This window comes from Lucilia cuprina, chromosome 6, assembly GCF_022045245.1.
Source record: "Lucilia cuprina isolate Lc7/37 chromosome 6, ASM2204524v1, whole genome shotgun sequence".
NCBI classification, from domain to species: Eukaryota; Metazoa; Arthropoda; class Insecta; order Diptera; family Calliphoridae; genus Lucilia; species Lucilia cuprina.
In genome coordinates, this window is record NC_060954.1 from 17715829 (window position 1) to 17734618 (window position 18790).

General features: G+C 24.4%; 1 protein-coding gene across 3 annotated transcripts in view; it reads left to right on the top strand.

Moving 5' to 3' along the window:
- Positions 1-18790, top strand: part of LOC111680375 (high mobility group protein Z) — a 29929-nt gene extending 11139 nt beyond the window's left edge. The window contains exons 1-3 of one of the 3 annotated variants that reach the window (XM_023442009.2): positions 1815-2115; positions 16267-16468; positions 18496-18790. In XM_023442009.2, the coding sequence (XP_023297777.1) occupies positions 16316-16468; positions 18496-18678 (336 nt within the window). In that variant the 5' untranslated portion in view covers positions 1815-2115; positions 16267-16315 and the 3' untranslated portion in view covers positions 18679-18790. Of the gene's footprint in view, positions 1-1814; positions 2116-2371; positions 2396-16266; positions 16469-18495 lie in introns of those variants that run through there. The other 2 variants (XM_023442011.2, XM_023442010.2) reach the window with 2 other exon arrangements.

The following is an 18790-nucleotide window of genomic DNA, read 5'->3' on the forward strand; positions in this document are numbered from 1 at the left end:
AAATATCAGAAGTTTACTAAAAAATGTTTCCTAGTATGAACCAGGTCTTACATGCGGCGCTTTTTAAGCGTAAATTTTTTGTTTTATTTGAAAAAAAAAACTTAGCATTTTTTACAACTTTCATTTATTTTTCCATCATTAAACTCATTCAAATTGATAAATACGCATAAAAAAGAATATGAAATGTCAAAATCAGCTGACATGTTCGTGCGCCGTTTGTGACGCTTATAAAAGCAGAAAGTAGATCTACTTTCAGCATTATACGAGTCAAGGCATTCTACGCTTTTGTGCTTGTAACTGGCGGTCCACAGAGGAAATTTTTTGGGGAAACTTTAGATTTTGCGTGAGAGAGAAAATGAAAGAATATCATTCATCTCTCTCGCGGTAAGGAGTTTCCCGTTTTCGGATACTTGTTTGTTTTGTTCAATGCAATAAACACATAGTTTCTGAAACAAAAGTTTCTATGTGTGAACATTAAGACCTGGTTCACACTAGGAAACTTTTGTTGAGAAACTTTTGATTTTGTGTGTGAGAGAAAGAGATGGTTGATATTTCTTTCTCATTCTCTCTCACACAAAAATCAAAAGTTTCCCAAAAAAGTTTCCTAGTGTGAACCAGGTCTAAGGAAACTTCAAAAGAGAATTAAGAAAAAGTTTTTCAATAAAAGTTTCCTAGTGTGGACGAGGCCTAACATTCAGCATACAAATACATTGATTCTACTTTTTTGACAGACGCATAGAATGCGAGAAAGCGTAGAACGCGAGGTGTGGTCCCCACCAGCTTAAGTATAATTAGTAATATAGGGTTTTGCCGATTTTTTATACAAAAAATATTTCCACAAATTTATAATGACGAATTTTGGATCTAAGATGCTATTAAAGTTAATGGACATTAGGTGTTAAATTTAACTAGTAAATACAGAGCTGTAAACTTTTGAGTATAATTTTAGCTAATCCCACTTAATAAATTTTCATAAGTCTGGCAATCCTGTTTAATGAAAATATATATTTAAGGTAAATAAAAAGATAAATTAAAACAAAATGTTTAATCCCAAAAAACTAAATCCTTTTAAACTTAATCTACAATATGATTAAAATCTTTTTTTTGTATTAAATCAAAATAGGTGGCAACCTTGTAAAACTCTTGAAATATTATTTTATATGAAATTTTGTTCACATATACAAAAACTCAAAATATAAACTCGTACTATTAAATGAATTCGTACGTAAAAACGAAAACGAGTACATGTTTGTATGTCATTCTCATATTTATCTATATGTATATATCTATCTATCTACATTGTATTTTTTGTATGGATACGAGTATAATTTTTTTAATATGTTTGTAAGTATATATGTATGTATAGTATAAAACTACCTATAAAATGCTCAGAATAAAACATCTCTATAGATACATACAAACATGTACTACTAATAAATATGCTTTTTTTTTTACTTCTTTCTCTATACACAAGTAGCAAGGCACTACTAGTAGTACTGTACTGTATCTGTATCTGCTGTATATTTTTGCCTTTACTTTACTTTGCTATACTTTGCTTGGCTTGTTATTTGCCTTGCTGTTTTCCCTCATACAAATTTTGTATTGAAAACATTTTTTTATTCTACTACTCGTCGACGACGTCGATACTAAAAACCAGCAAGCAAGCAAGCAAGCAAACAGGCAGGCAGACAGGCACATAGATACACCCGAACATACACACACACACACACACGCACACATACATATGTATATGTACTCTGTTCTGCTGTTCAATTCAATTCAGTTCGTTTGAGTTTCTGTTCAGTCAGCCAACCAACCAGCCAGCCAGTCAAGTCAGTTCAGTTCAGTTCAGCTCAGTTTATTGTATACGATTTTGAACAGTTTGAAATTTTCTTCAGTTCGTTCGTTGTTCATAGTACAATTTTACTTCTACTCTAGTACTGTGCTGTGTATAGTTAAAAAAAAATTTCTTCGGTGGTCTTGTGCAAAATAAAAAAAAGAAATAAACTGAAACTGCAAAAGAATAAAATTTATATAGAATACAAATATACAACAGATATTTTGAGTTTCTTCTTCTTGTTATTTCTGCTGCTGGTGTCTAACGAGCGTGTGAATGTGAGTAATAATAAGTTTTCTAACCATATATACTACATCTAGTACCAAAAAAACATTTTGTCTTAGAGTTAAGTCTATTCTAAAAGAAAATTTTTGTGATATTATTAAACATCATCATAAGCAACGTTAAGTTTGTCATCTCGTCTCGCTTTAGACAGTTCGTCATAACGTTTTAACCTAAAACAAAATTTCTTTCTAAACGTTCAGTTATAGGCTGTTAAAAAGATTTAGTACAAATATTAACAAAATCAAAGTGTTTAAATATAAAATTTTAAAAAGTGTAAGTTTTTTTTTTAGTAATTTTCATAAAAATTTTCAATTTTATTTAAATATTTTTTTAATTTTTTAAAAAAGTGCTAAAGTGTTAAGTTTTCTTTTTAACAAATTTCAATTTTTTTTTGAAAATTTATTAGTTTTTTTTTTTTAAATCTCTTTTCTTTTAAACTATTCTCTTGTTTGTTAAAATATTTGTTTGTTCTCTTTTAAACAAATTTCAAATTTGAAAAAACCGTTACATTTTTGTTTCGTTTATTATTGCCTTGAGAGTGTTATACTGAAAAATTTTATGGCGCTAAACTTATTTAGTTGTGATATTTCGTGTTGGCTCTCGGTTTTTGTTTTGTTTTTTTTTTGCCAACCCAAAACGACAACTAATGTGTGCAAAATTTAGTTTATAAAACCTAACAATAGATAAATATACAAATTCATGTGATATACAATTTGCAAAACCCACTAGGTACATACATACATAAAAATGCTTAATCAGTTATACTTAATATGCTATACATACACACACACATACATATATGACTACTTAAATGTTTATGGTTACAAAGGTATTGTTGTAAGAAAAAACAAATATCTATAATTTGTTAATATATATTTTTTTTATTGTAAGTACATTTAAACTACAATTGTTGTTTATTTAGTGGCCACTTTTTCCATTTATTTTACAGATAAAATATCAATATTGATTAAATATTGGTTAAAAGTTTAGTTTTTTTTGTTTAAGTCAATTAACAAAACAGCTACACCATTTCAAAAAAAAAAAACAAAACTGACAAATATACTTGAAATATTTAGTTTAATTAAAATAAACTAGTAATTAACTAGGTAATTAATAAAAAATCCAAAAATTTTTTAAAAAAGTTTTTTTTTAAGGAAATGGTGTAAATTTTTATCTCATTCTATACCCCTCATAAATGTATTAAAATTACATACATTAAATGTTGAGAAATAGTGTTTTCTTAAAAAATCCCATTTAATTAAAGTAAATAGTGTATTTAAACATATTACTATGTTCACACGAAAACTTTTTTTGATTTCATTAAAATAACTTCAACATTTTCCTTAAGTAAACCTCGAAACTGACAAATTTATTAACAAAAATAATGAAAACAACAATTTCAATAACTTTTTAACTCAATTTCATTCTTAGTTTGTTAAAATTTCATAAAATTGAAAAAGAAAATGTTAAAGGAAATGGTGTTAACTTAATCTTAACACTTCATAGTTGTTTTAAATTTACAACAAATGTTAAAAAATGTGTTTTCTTTTTTTAAAAGATTCTTATCAAATTAGACTAAATAGTGTATTTTAACATATTACTGTGTTAACACGAAAAAATTTTTTGGTTTAATTAAAATAAATTCAACATTTTTCCTAAGTAAACCTCTAAACTGACAAATTTATAAACAAAAATAATGAAAACAACATTTCAATACTCAATTTCCTACTTAGTTTGTTAAAATTTCTTAAAAATTTAAAAAAAAATACTCTGTTCACATGAACATTTTTTTTTTTTTGATTTCATTAAAATAACTTCAACATTTTTCGAAAGTAAACCTCTAAACTGACAAATTTATAAACATAAATAATAAAAACAACATTTCAAAAATTTGTTAACTCAAATTCATTCTTAGTTTGTTAAAATTTCAAAAAATTAAAAAAGAAAATGTAAAAGGAAATGGTGTTAACTTATAACTTAACTCTTAACACTTCATATTTGTTTTAAATTTATATAAAATGTTAAAAAAATGTGTTTTGTTTTTTAAAATTATTATTAGATTATTAAATTACAGTAAATAGTGTATTTTATTATATTGCTATGTTCACACTAAAAAATTTTGTTATTTTCTTTAAAAAAAATTCAAAAACAAATCCCAAAATAGAAAAATGACAATAAACTTTTTTTCATATTTGCTTTAACAAATCTAATTAACGGTAAACTTTAACATTTTGTCATGTTTTAACTTTTAACTGACTCCTTCGTTAGATTACTTAGCGCTACTAAAGTAAACAATGGCTTTTCACTAAAATACATGAATCTACAAAAGATAATTACTTTTTTAATTATAAATTTCAATGTTTTACGAATAGTCAAATTGTTCACACTAAGAGTCTGTGCTGTTATGGGAAATATGACATCTTTAGAAGTATAACACTCACTTCATAACTGTTCTTTTAGTTAGTGATAAGCTCTCCCTCTACTCCTCTCTTCTACTTACCTTCTCCCAGAAGACATATTTTTCTCTTTTCAACCTAATTTATTTCCCTTTACCTTTTTAGAATAAGTTTTAATCGGCAAATCGGTTTAATAAATTATGCAAAGTTATCTAAACTGGGATGAGATTTATAGAAATTTGTAATCAATTGACTTCAACATAACGTTTTGGTCAAAAATTACTTTCCAAACTCTTGAAAACAGAGGCCAAGACAATAGATTTATTTAATTATCTCTTAACTAATATTTTTAGTCTCTGATTTAGTCTCCATGAAAATAAAATACTACTTACAATGAGTCATCCTGTCATCATCTCTATATGTATCCTTTTCAAAATTTGCTTCCACTTATAATGACAATCATGTGCAATATGTTTGTTTTTCCTAATAAAAGAGATTTCACAAAAAAGCAACAACTAAACCATATCATTGATTTGAACAAATAACTAACAACAACAACAACAAAAAACGCAGCAAATAGAAACCATAACAAAAAGAATAACAATAATCATTTGCCAACCAATAAACATGAATAAAGGAATCATATACAAACTAGTTAAATAACAGGGATGGAAAAGTGAAAAAGCAAATAGCGGATTTTTTAGGTATTAAAATCGCTAAGTGTAAAAATAGATACAAAAGTATGACAACACTAAATAATTAAAAGATTTTAATAGAAACTAACAAGCTTTTCGTGTCGAGTTTAAGAATAGGGGTCTTTAGTCATTCTATACTTTAGACTTCTTTATCGGATAACAGAGTTTAAATTTGTTTAACAGTTAATATAAAACATGAACCATACTGCTAATGGTACTAAAAAGTTTTTTCCCTAGTTTTTGTTCTACTTAAAGTAAAGAAAAATTACCAATAGTACACAAATTTCCAACCCTGCTAGTGGAAATCACTTAACGTTTTTAACCTGTTCACAGAGAAAGAACAACATTTAAAATACACATGTTAACAAAATTTCGTATTGTAATTTGGGCTTTACAAAAACAACCCCGTAGTTTTAAAGTTTCCAAGGTTCACTAGTGTCCATCCCATTCAGTTGTTTCAAAATTTCACCTTCATGCAATGACTTCTTTTTAAAGAGTTTAAAGAAGTTGCTAAGCGATAGCTTTTAGGACAGAATATGATTCTAAATCAGAAATTTCTTTCCAAAATACCTATAATACATTTGATGGGATGATAGTAGTACCTTGAACTGCCGGTTCATTTTAGTCATTCAATTTAGTACTCTTATACCTATTCTCCTTTTTATCAGTATGTTTTCTAAAGGAATGTTATTTACATATAGATTTTCTATATGATCTTGTACTATACAAATACATAGGTATGTATGTGTGTGTGCGATACCATGTGTTTACTCCTCTTGAGTATTATTTAAGTGTTTTACACGAATTGACATCTCAGCATGCAAATTTTGCATGGTGTTTTTCCAACACATGTTTATATATCAGTTTATATGGTTGTTTAGCGCTGGTCGTTTGCCGGGCTGTTTAACTTTTTGACTGACTAACCGTTTTTTACTTGTAATTTGTGCATATCGAAGAAGAACAAGTTTTTCGATAATTGTCTGTTTGGTAGAGACTATCTCAACACTTCTATTTGTGCATACAGAAGAAGAAGATGATTTTTGATAACCGGCAGTTCGATAGAGACTGTCTTAACACTTGATTTTAGAACTACTCAAATAGTTAAGGAACTAGTTATCAATTCAATTGCCAAAGCAATATACTACATTACTTAATAGATTACTTTGGGTGTGCAAAGTAACTACTTTTAAGATTATCTCACAATCACGTGTTTAAGTTACAAATTTCTTTACATGACTTAGTGCCTTTTTATTATAACAACATGTTTATGTTTAAAGCTAACTACTCGCTAGATTACATGGAGATACTTAAGTAATTATCTGTCTTACACTGGTTACACTTAAATAATGCTAAACTTTTCTTTATCTGAAGACTCTTAAGCAAAACCACTTAAGTCTATTTTTGTACCAAATACTTCTGGAAAAGCATTACATTGTTTAATACCGAAACTGCAGGTTATTGTTGCCATATGTAGACAATATTATTAGGCATTATATGTTGCCGGTATGACAGCGAGAGAGAGAATGTGCAAAAACGTCAGTATACGAGTTCAGCAACAAGAGAACAAGTCAAAAGTAAATTTTTCAAAATAATTTGTTGAACAGCCGGTTTCTTTTATAACTATTAGACTTCCACACCCTGTTTTCAATAGCAGCCGACCTCGGCTTTCTATATTTGCAGAAATGCACACAATGTTTGCATACTTTAGAATGAGTCGTCTGTCGTAAGTGAGTGTTTGAATGATTCGATTTATTAACCTTATGGATAAAATGTTCATGTTGTTGATGATGATGATGACGACATGTCAAATAGAACTGATGGGAAGTTTTATTTGTTAGTTTTCTTTTAACTATTTTGGTTTTTGTGTTATTTTATTGTTGTTGTTGTTGTTGTTATTTTAGTATTTAATACGTTTAACAGTTAAGAATTACTAGTTAATATGGGCAAAACTAATACAATTGAAATTAATAACGAGTTTAACTTTTAGTTAGAATATCGTTTGTCCAGCGTTGGTAAAAACATATGGTAATACAACACACCGGTTGTGAACTGCACAATTGTACTTTTATTCACTTAAAAGTTTCAAAGAAATTAGATTAAAATTAAAATAAAACGAAACAAATTTCTCTAAACTCTATTACCAAATATCGGCTAAGATATTTGCTTAAACGAAGATATTTGCAACTGACAGAGAAACGATAACTTTGTGACAGAAATGTAATAAACATTTAGACAAATTGTCATGTTTTTTTAGCATTAATATATATCGCTCATACTGTTTAATACTTGAAATATCACCTGTAACAAGTTAATCACTTAAAAGTCTATCCAAATTGACCCCAATCATATTATTATTGTTGTACAATGTATTATACTTTTGATTATGGAATGTATTATACACTCAACTTTATTTTATACAAAACTGCCCACGTGAGTGTGATCTTTTGCAAATGTAGCCGGCATTTTTAGTTGATATCGTTGTTGTTGTTGTTGCTGTTGCCGCTGCTGCTGCTCTTGTTACGACTGAGTACTCACACACGAATTGTCCATTAAATAAAAACGAAACCAAAAGCAAAAACTAAAAAATAAAAATGAATTGAAATAAAAATTGCGCCATAATTGACTTAAGCAATAACAGCTCTGAAAACAATAACAACAAACACAGCCGGTGTTGAGAAAAAAAAAAACAACCAAACCAAGGCGTCGTTAAAAACGATATTGTTAGCATTACTATATTTCATTATATTGACGATCATTTTAAAAAGAAAAGGCACACGACGACGTGTTTTCTGCTTCTTTCTTTTTGTTTGTTTGTTTTGTTTGTTTTTATGGAAATTATTAATCTCTTTGTCAAAAAAAAAAAAAAAAAAACACCTATACAAATGAGTTCATAAATACCTGTTATCATTCGTATACGCAAAATAACAACAATAATAATGAAATAATTACTCATACCAAGACCGGAAAATAAAGCGCTAAATGTAAATAACAATGATCTAGCTACAACTGAAAAAGCTAACAGTAAAAGAGCTGTGCTATGTTGTTGTTTCTCTTTCTCTCCCGCTAGCAATTCTTTTTTTACTCTTTTACTTTAACAAAAATCTATTATTAAAGTGTCTTTTTTTTAATAGATGTATTTTTGCATTTGTTGTTTTTTGTTTTGTTTGTGTTAATTTGTGTTTTTCTTAATAAATTTATACTTTTTAATCAATTTATAAATAGATTATTTATAATAGTGTTTCTAAACAATGCAAAGAATTTAAAGAATTAAAACGTTTAGAAAATATTTATAAAGTTGTTATGAAAAATAATTAAAATTTACAAAATTTTAAATTAAAACCAATTAATATAAAGAAAGTTTTCTTAAAATTCTCTAAATATTACTTGGTTATATAAATGTAATATTTTTTTGTAATTTTTTAATTTATTTTTCAACTTTAGGGGTTTTTGTTTTAAAAATTTTCAAAGAAATTATATAAATTTTTATATTTTGATTTAAAAAAGCTTTTATTAGGATTATATAAACATTAAAATCTTTAAAATCTTTTGAAAATTGTAGAAGTTATGTTAATTTTACTAAAACCACCTTTAAGTTTTTAATATAACAAATTTTGCCGCCTAAAAGTAGGCTTTGAAAACCTAAAAAATTAATTTTCTAAATAATAACTTTAAAACCTTAATATAAAGCTATGCTTCCAACAATTTTTTCCACATTAAAACCTTTTTACATTTTTCTTTAACTTTAACTTAATTTCTTTAAAAATGTTTCTATGAAATGGTGAAATTTTATAATTCTATTGAAAGTTTAAGATGTTTTCTATACAAAATCGTTTAAATTTTTCAAATCGCTTAAGAATTGTAGAAGTTATGCTAATTTTACTTTAAACTTTCTTTAGTTCTCTGTTATTAAACATTTTGCCGCCTAAAAGTATGCTTTGCCGTTACAAGCATATGCTTTATAACTTTGTTAATTCTTAACCGATTTTGAAGTTTTATAACTTGTTGGTTTGCTAACAAAACGTACTTTCTAAATAGAAAAAGAAATTAATTGGAAATTATAGAAAAATTAAGAGAAAAATACGAACAAAGTTGAGAACTCGCAAAAACTCAAGAAAACTTTCAATAACTTTTGATTTTTGCTAAAGATTTGAATAAATTTTGAATTTTGTTTTATTCAGCATTTAAAGAAAATTAAAGAAAATTATATAAACTGTTATACATTCATATAAACATATATATTTTTCATGATATTTCTTATACACATTAATCCTAATTAACTATGGCAACATAATTTACTAATTAACTATTTAGTAGACAAATAACTGTTATATTTTCTGCCATTTTTGTGTATAACAATAAGTTACCAGAAAACAAATAACGGCATAATTTTGCTCCAAAGAAAAAAACATTGTTATAAAAATAAAACTCTTCTCTTCCCTGGTTTTGCAAAGCACACATACACACACACTTAAACACTTGTAGTAGAAGCTATATAAAAGTTGCAAAACAACAACTGCACCACCACAAACAAGTCATTAACATGGTAAAAGTAAAATGTAAAAATCTACAAAAATTGTTATAAAACAACTTGAATAAATTGCAAAAAAACAAAAACGTAGTAGAACTAAAATTAAACCCACACATACACACAAAACTCATAAAACTTTTATGACTTAAAAAAAGAGAATAAAAGTAGCGAGTAGTATAAAAATAAAAAAGTTTGTAATTTTTTCCATTCGTTATTTTTTGTACAGCAAACTTTTATGGTTTATTATGTATTTGTAGATATTCAAATGTTTAATGTATAAGTGTGTATGTATGTGTGTGTGTTAAAAATAATCACAAAAATTTTGAGCTTGTGCGCTGTAAGAGGGTTTATGAATACATACTTTTATAGGAATTTGCGCAGTGGAAAAATATACAACGAGTATTAAACTGCAGACCAGTACAATAGAGGTACTTAAGGTTATAAATTAAATAGTAGGAATGTATGGTGTGTATGTGTTTTTTTATATAGATGTAACAGTATTTGTTATATAATACACAAAAAAAGTAAAAAAAAGAAACGTTAACGTAACTAAAAATACAAAATACTGATGACACGATGATAATGATGATGTTGTTGATAATGATGATGCCTTTAATATTTATACATTTAAAAAACATTGACAGCCTGAAAGTATGCTACAAATTATGTTTTTTTTTTTTCATCTGTAACTATATAATAAACAAATAAAATCTCCCCTATGCTTTATACATTTTTTGGATACTAGGGTTTAATTTTTATTCTCTTTTGAGGTTTTTGTTGTTTTATTATAAAAAAAAACTTTTTTCATTTTGTTTTCATTAAATATTGTTTAAAAAAATACATTGAATATGTTTTTTTAATTATTAATTTTTGCCTTATACAGGGCGTATAAGCAATATTTTTTTGTAATATATTAAGTATACGCATATGTTACATTATTTACGCCCCTAAAAGTATACCATTATATTAATAAAATCATTGTAAAAGTTGGGTATATGAGAAGATTTGTTAAAACTTTAATAACTTCTGCAAATTTTAAGCGATTTTAACAAATGATATCTTGTTTTATAGGAAATCCTTTGAATTTTTAAAATATTAAAATAAAAATAAAAGTGTTTTAGGGAAAATCAAACACAAAGTTAAAAAATTTAACAAAAAAGTAAAACCAATAGAAATTTTTAAAAATTTTCTTAAATTTTGGAAAAAACTAATGTTTTTATATTTATTGTCACAGATTTCTTGTTTTATTTGTATTTTCATAAAAATACGCAAACATTTTTTATAAAATTTTTACTTTAAAAACTCTTTAAACTCTTTAAAATCATATTTCTCGGTTTAATTTTAAGAAAGCTCTTAAATAACTTTAATAATTTTTAAGAAATTTCAATAAATTTTTATTTAACATTTGATCAAACTTAATAATATTGAAAATAAATTAAACTAAACTTTAAGCTTTCTCAGAGATCAGAGAATTTTTGTAAAAAACGAAAAAACGAAGCCAAAAAAGCTTCAATAACTTTTTCACTTAACTTAAAGCATTTGATCTTTAGGCTTTTTTATTTAAAATTTAATAAGCTTTTAACATATATTAACAAAACTTAAAGCTATGAAAGAAAATATTAAAAAATAGCAATTTTGTAAATAATCGAACTTTTTATAAAGCTTTAAAAAAAAACCTTATAAAACTTTAACAAATTGCAAAAGATTTTTAAAAATGCTGACTTGTTTTATTTACTTTAATTAATAAAATAAAGCTTTAAGCTTTCAAAAAAAAATGAATAAAATTTGAGATTTTTGTAAATAAATCTACTTTTTTTGTAAAGCTTTGAAAAACTTTTTATAGTTTACAAGAGATTTCAATAAATAATGAAAAATTTTATTCAAAATGCTTTAAAACTTTAAGCTTTTAAGGAAAAATACAGTAGTTTTTGTAAATAAATCGAAGTTTTTGTAAAGCTTTAGAAAAACTTTACAAATCTTTAACAATTTGCAAGAGATTTTGAAAAATTTTAACTTTTTCTTAATCAGAATACTATAAACTGTTTATTAAAGAAATAAAGCTTTAAGCTTTCAAAAAATATATATAAAATTTGCGATTTTTGTAAATAAAACTACTTTTTTGTAAAACTTTGGAATAACATTAATAGTTTACAAAGAGATTTTAATAAATAATGAAGAATTTTATTAAAAATGCTATAAAACTTTAAGCTTTTAAAGAAATAGCAACAATTTTGTAAATAAAATTCTAAAGCTTTTAAATAAAAACTTTAACAATTTGCAAGAGATTTAAAAAACTAATGACTTGTTTTATTTAAAATACCATAAACTTTCTATTAATAAGAAAGAAAGCTTTAAGCTTTCAAAAAAAAAATGAACAAAATTTGACTTTTTTATAAAGCTTTGGTATAATTTTTATAATTTGCAAAAGATTTTTTACAAATAATAAGATTTTGTATTCAAAATATTATAAACTTTTTAAAAGAATTAAAAGAAAGCCTAAAGCTTTAGAAAAAAATTCGTAAAAGCCTGCAAGTTTTACAAAAATTTTAATAAATTTTACGATTTTCAAGTAATTTTTAACAAATTATGAATTATTGTTTTAAAAACAGCATAAACTTCTAATTAATGAAACAAAAATTTAAGGTTTTAAAGCAAAAATTATAAAAAATTGGCAACAAAAACCTCAATTTTACCAAAAAAAATCTATATATTAAAGCTAGAAACCTTAGTTTTTATATTTTCCCAAAAATAACTACAATACGTTTGCGCACTTGAAACAGTGTAACAATATTAGCGATTTTTATCAATGTTTTGTTTCTCTGCTTTAAAAAGATCAAACGTTGGTCTAAGTATTTATGAAAATGAAAATCTTTTAAAATCCCGTAAAATATTCTTCAAACAAAAACAATCATAGTCCTTGTTCTAAACATATCCATATCCTTTTTTACTTTATTTGTTAATAAAGGAAACCTAACAACAACTACAAATATAAATAGATTTTAAGTTCAGTTGAAAAAGAGAGAAAATAAAAGCCTCCATATTACAAAGTTTCTTTTTTTATTGCAATAGGAAAGAACAACAACTTTTAAGACCTGTTTTTTCTATAAAGGATTTGTTTTTTTAAACTCAAGTACTTAATGTTTGTAGGCAAAATGTTTGCAAAAAAAACTACATACACATTACACACACACTCTAACACCCACATTTAAAAAAAAAACTCAGTATGATTATACTTAACCGTTACATAGCTAAGGGAATTTGAGGGTTATATTAAGGATAGAGAATATTCTGGTGTATTTTATTTATAAGTATATGTTGTGTATGTATGTGTAAAATAAAATAAACACCTCTATTACAGTTCTCATAACCTCTTAGTTTCTCTCTTTCTCGCTCTTTCTATAAAAATCTGTGGGTGGCAATGACTTTTTAACAATTTTTTTTTTCATTATGTATGTTTGCATGGACATGTTGAAGTATTATTTAACGGTAGAGAGTAAAAGTTATAAAATCCAACACTTACACATTCTCACAAAAGTAGCAAATAGCTAGATACTATAATAGTTACTATGGAATGTAAAGACATGAATATAAAAAGTATTTTACTTGTAACGTAATTGTTTCAAAAGGTGCCAATAGATATCTTTTTTTGACAAGTAAAAGATTAATAGAACATTTTTTCAGAAGAAATACCGCATTAAAATGGCAACTGAAAACTATATTGCTAAGATTAAGTTTCCATTAAAAGATCATTCAAATATATATTTTTTTCAAAATTTTAAAAATTTTCTTTAATTTTAACTTTGATTTTTTTTAAATTTTCTATAAAATGAAATAAATTTCTTAATTGTTTTAGAAAGAATATTTTGTTATAAACAAAATAACATATCATTTGTTTAAAACGGTTAAAAATTGTCCAAGTTATTTAAGTTTTTCTGAGAGCTTAACAAAAGAACAACTAAATAGTAATATTCTGTTTAAAACCAAAGCATAGTTTTAGGCGGCTATATAAAATAATTACAGTTTAATCACTTTTATGAAAGAGTCACCTTAATAAGTGAGTAATTTTTTTATGAAACAGCCTCGTACATAATGAATCCAAAACTAGATTCAAAAAAGTACGTTTTTGTGTTAAAAGGGGTAAAAAAACGTAATTTTTTGGTACTTTTTTCTGAAATTTCTTTAATACTAAACACAAAAACATGAAATTCATCATTTAGACTCTTAAGTAAAAGAAAATTTATAGAAAGAGTAATTTTTGGTACTTTTTCAAATAGTACTTTTTTGTAAAAATGGGTAAAAAGACTTACATTTTGGCACATTTTAGTTTGGTATTTTTTTTTTTTGGAATTTTTTATTAATATTAAACCCAAAAACATCAAATTTATTATTTAGATTCTTGATTTAATGAAAATTTATAGAAAAAGTACTTTTTGGTACATTTTTTCAAATTAGTACTTTTTTCAATTTCCATGAATTTGAACCAAAATTTCATAAAATCAAGCTTTTTAGTGCTAAATGAATGAGTATTTATTGAAATGAAATTTTTTGGTACTTTTCTATTCTTTATATAAAATAATTTTTTTTAGTACTTTTTTTCTTTTCTTAATTAGTACTTTTTAAATTTTCTTTCGTATTGCACCCAAAAACATAAAATTTGTTTTAAGATCATAAGTAAATAAAAACTAACTATATTTTTGCTACTTTTTTTTGGAAAAAAGTACTATTTTTTTGGACTTTTTTGAAATTAGTATTTTTTTTTAATTTTTCCTAATATAAAACCAAAATTCACGAAATCAAACATTTATAGAGCTTCATAAATGAGTATTTATAGGAGAAACATATTTTCGTACTTTTTATTTTTGAAATTGAAGAAATTTTTTTTAGTAATTTTTTCATTTCTCAATTAGTACTTTTTAAGTTTTCTATCATTTGATTTTTTGATACTTTTTTTTAATTTATTATCATATTAAACATAAAATTTGTCTAAAGATCATAAAAAAATGAAATTTATAAAATAAACACTATATTTTTTCACTTTTTTAAAAAAGTACTTTTTTGGTACTTTTTTTAAAATAGTACTTTTTTCAATTTTTTTTACTATAAAATTAAAATTCATTAAATTTAAACATTTTTTTATAATATAAAGAATGACAACTTACAGAAGTTACATTTTTTATTCTTTAAAAAGTACTTTTTTAATTTTCTCTAATATTGTTTTAAAAAGAGGGGATTTTTAGGTACTTTTTTAAATTTCCTATTATATTGAACATAAAATTTGTTTATTTTTTGGTACTTTTTTCAAAATAGTATTTTTTTTAATATGAAATAAAAATTTATAAAATCAAACATTTTTTATAATTTAAGGAATAGCAACTTACAGAAGTTACAGTTTTCATTCTTTAAAAAGTACTTTTTTGAATTTTCTTTAATAATAAACCAAAAAGAAGAAGGAACTTTTTGGTACCTTTTTAAACTATTACAATGTTGACAATGTAATTAAATGAAATTAGATTAAAATCAAATTCGTATTGCTAGCAAATTAAGCTAATTTTATGTAAATCTTTTAAAAGGTCAAGGGTCACTTTTAAATAAATGCATTAAAGCGTTCATATTTAAGCATATTTATAATGTTTCAGGTCAATAACCTTTTATTTTTGTATATATGTATTTATGTACATACAATGTATTTACCTATAAGGCCCCATATATAAAGTGACAAAATATATTGTCATCAAGGAAAAATAGTGATTGAAATAGTCATATACTGACTCACATACAAGTTATAGGTACAATTATATACTAACATGGTTATATACATACATATGTATATAAAGTTTTAAACTTATGTACATATTAAACTAGATTTGTACGTATGTATATTAAATAACAATTATTTATTATTTTTGAATATATATGTACATATGTACATAATTCAACAGAATTGTATATAAATTATATTTTTACATACTTAAGTATGTATACAATACATATGTACATAGGTAGGCTTATACATACATATATTGTAATGCCTATAGAAGTACATACATATTTACACATACAATAAAGTCAATATTTAATTAGTGGTTAAATGCAATATGTGTACATAAGTACTTATGTACATAAATGTACATCATGAATTTACGATATATATAAAGGTATATATAAAATGTTATTTACTTATATATTTATGTACATAATTTTCATTATATACATATGTATGTATTCATATAATAAATGCATTGGTTTGTTGCTGTATATAAAAGATATTCGAAGTTTCATAATTGTAATTAACACCTATAATTATGTACATAATGATGTTTATATACATACATAATGCATATGCGTATACCCAAATAATCAACATAATTAACTTGAAAAAAAAAATTTAACAAAAATTGCTACTGAAAATCCTTTTAAATATACAAATCCTTTTCTATAAAGTTTTCCTAATTTTTTTTACAAAATATTTTGAAAATGTTATAAATTTTACTAATAACTTCTACTTTTTCTTAAATCTATTTTCAGATTTTTAAAACTTAAAACAAATTACCCAAAAAAAAAAACTATATAAAAAATGGCTGGTGAACGTCCAAAACGTCCTTTGTCCGCATACATGTTGTGGTTGAATGAAAACCGTGAACAACTGAAAAAAGAAAATCCCGGCAGTAAAGTAACCGAAATCGCCAAAAGAGGTGGTGAATTATGGAGAGCAATTAAGGACAAAACAGTAAGTTTGTAAAAAATATATATTTTATTTTAAAACTATATAGAAACTAACACAAAGGGTTTTTTTTTTTAAATATTTATAAAACTTTTTAAATTGAAACCTAAAAGCAAGCAACGAATTTAAAGATAACAAAAGCTTTCCGACAGATTGTTAAAGTTTTTCTAATATAAATTTACTTTTAAGCCTAAAAATAGGCAATGAAAACAGAGCAATTTTTTTTAAATATTTTTTATATAAATGTCCTTTGCAATTTTCAAATAAAAGTTTTTTTTACAAAAATGCCAAAATTTGATTATTTTTCAACTTTAACTTCTTTAAAATTGCTATCAATTATTCATTTCCTAAAAGTATACAATACAAAATAAACTTTAAAACGTTGTATAGTTTACAATAGTGTTCCTAAAGCTGCTTTCCCTAAATGTTTTTACATTCAAAACAACTTTATCTTTAAGTTTTCTTTAACATTTTCATAAAATATTTGCCTTCTAAATGTATGCAATACAAAACAACATTACCAGTTTTAAATTTTACCTGTAAAATTGTAAAAACTTTATAAAAGTTCACAATTGTCCCCAAATGTTTATATTAAAAAAAAAAAAAACTTTGTCTTCATATTTTCTTTAATATATTTTTCTAAAATTGTTCCCTAAAAATATGCAATACAAAAGTTTCAATATAATTTATATAAAAATAACAAAAGCTTTCTTGCTTTTTTACAATTTCCAACAAATTGTTTTATTTTTTGTAATAAAAATCAAAATTATTTTCTTTTTTTTTTAAGTTTTCTTTAAAATTTATATAAATTCTTCGCTGCCTAAAAGTATGCAATATAAAATAAACTATAAAATTTTATATTTTATCGGTAATATTGTAAAAACTTTAAGAAAGTTCTCAAATGTTCATATTTTTCTAAACAACTTTGTTTTAATGTCTTCTTTAAAATTTCTATAAATTCTTTGTTCCCTAAAAGTATGCACTATCAAAAAAACTTTATACATTTTCTATTTTACCTGAAAAATTGTTAAAGCTTTTAGAAAGTTCACAAATTTCCCCTAAATGTTCATAAATTTCTAAACAAATTTGTTTTCATATTTTCTTTAAAATTTCTCTAAATTATTCATTCCCTAAAACTATGCACTACAAAATAAACTTTAAAAATTTTATATTTTATGTGAAAACCTGTAAAAACTAAAAAATTCTCAATATTGCCCAAATGTTCATATTTTTTAAACAATTTTTTCTTCAGATTTTCTTTAAAATTTCTACAAATCACTCGTTTCCTAAAAGTATGCACTAGAAAATAAACTTTAAAAATTTTATATTTTACGTAAAAAAAACTGCAAAAACTTTAATAAATCGCAATTTTGCCCAAATGTTTATATTTTTTTAAATAAAAATCTATGGATTTCTAGTTTTGATTTTGGCTGCATATTTTCAATAAAATTTCTATAAAACTTTAGATCATGTGTTAGCGTTTTTGAAAGCTTATTTTGTTGTTATTACAACAACATCAATTTTTTTCAAATCAAATAAAAATTACAGAAATTATGAAAGTTTTTAACAAACAGCAATTGTGGTTTTCGTTAAAATTATAATTTTTTAAGCTCCCTAAAGTATGCTAAGAAATTAAATTGAAAAAAACGGCAAATCTGGTTTTATAGTAAAAGTATTAAACTTTTCCAAAAAATGCTTTATTACCTTTGCTAAATTTAACATAAGCGATTTTCTCTGTTATTATTTGTTTGTCACCTAAAAGTATGCAGTGAATTAAGTTCATAATGAAACATTTTTAATATATTTTAGAAAAACTGTTATAATTCGTACAATTTTTAACTGATTTTAACAAATGAGGACTTTTTTGAAACAAAACAAAATAAACTTTTGAAATTTATAAACAACTGCTAAAGATTCCATAGAACTTCTTTAAGAAATTAAGCATTAAAGTTGAAAAATACTAACATTCTTAAACAAATATTAATTGACAACACTTTTATTAACTTTTACATTATTTCTTTGATTATTTGCAGGAATGGGAACAGAAAGCCATTAAAATGAAGGAAGAATACAACAAAGCTGTTAAGGAATACGAAGCTAATGGTGGTACTGATACTGGTGCCGGTAAGAAGCGCAAGAGCAAGGCCACCAAGCCCGTCAAGAAGGCCAAGAAGAAAGAAACCTCCGAAGAAGAAGAGGAAGAGGAGAGCGATTAAATTAATGCAAATAAATAACAACAACAACAAAAAACTTCAAAAAAAGAAAAACCTGCAAAATTATTTCGTTTTTTTTTTATTTTTTAATTTATACTAAAGTAAAAAAGAAAAA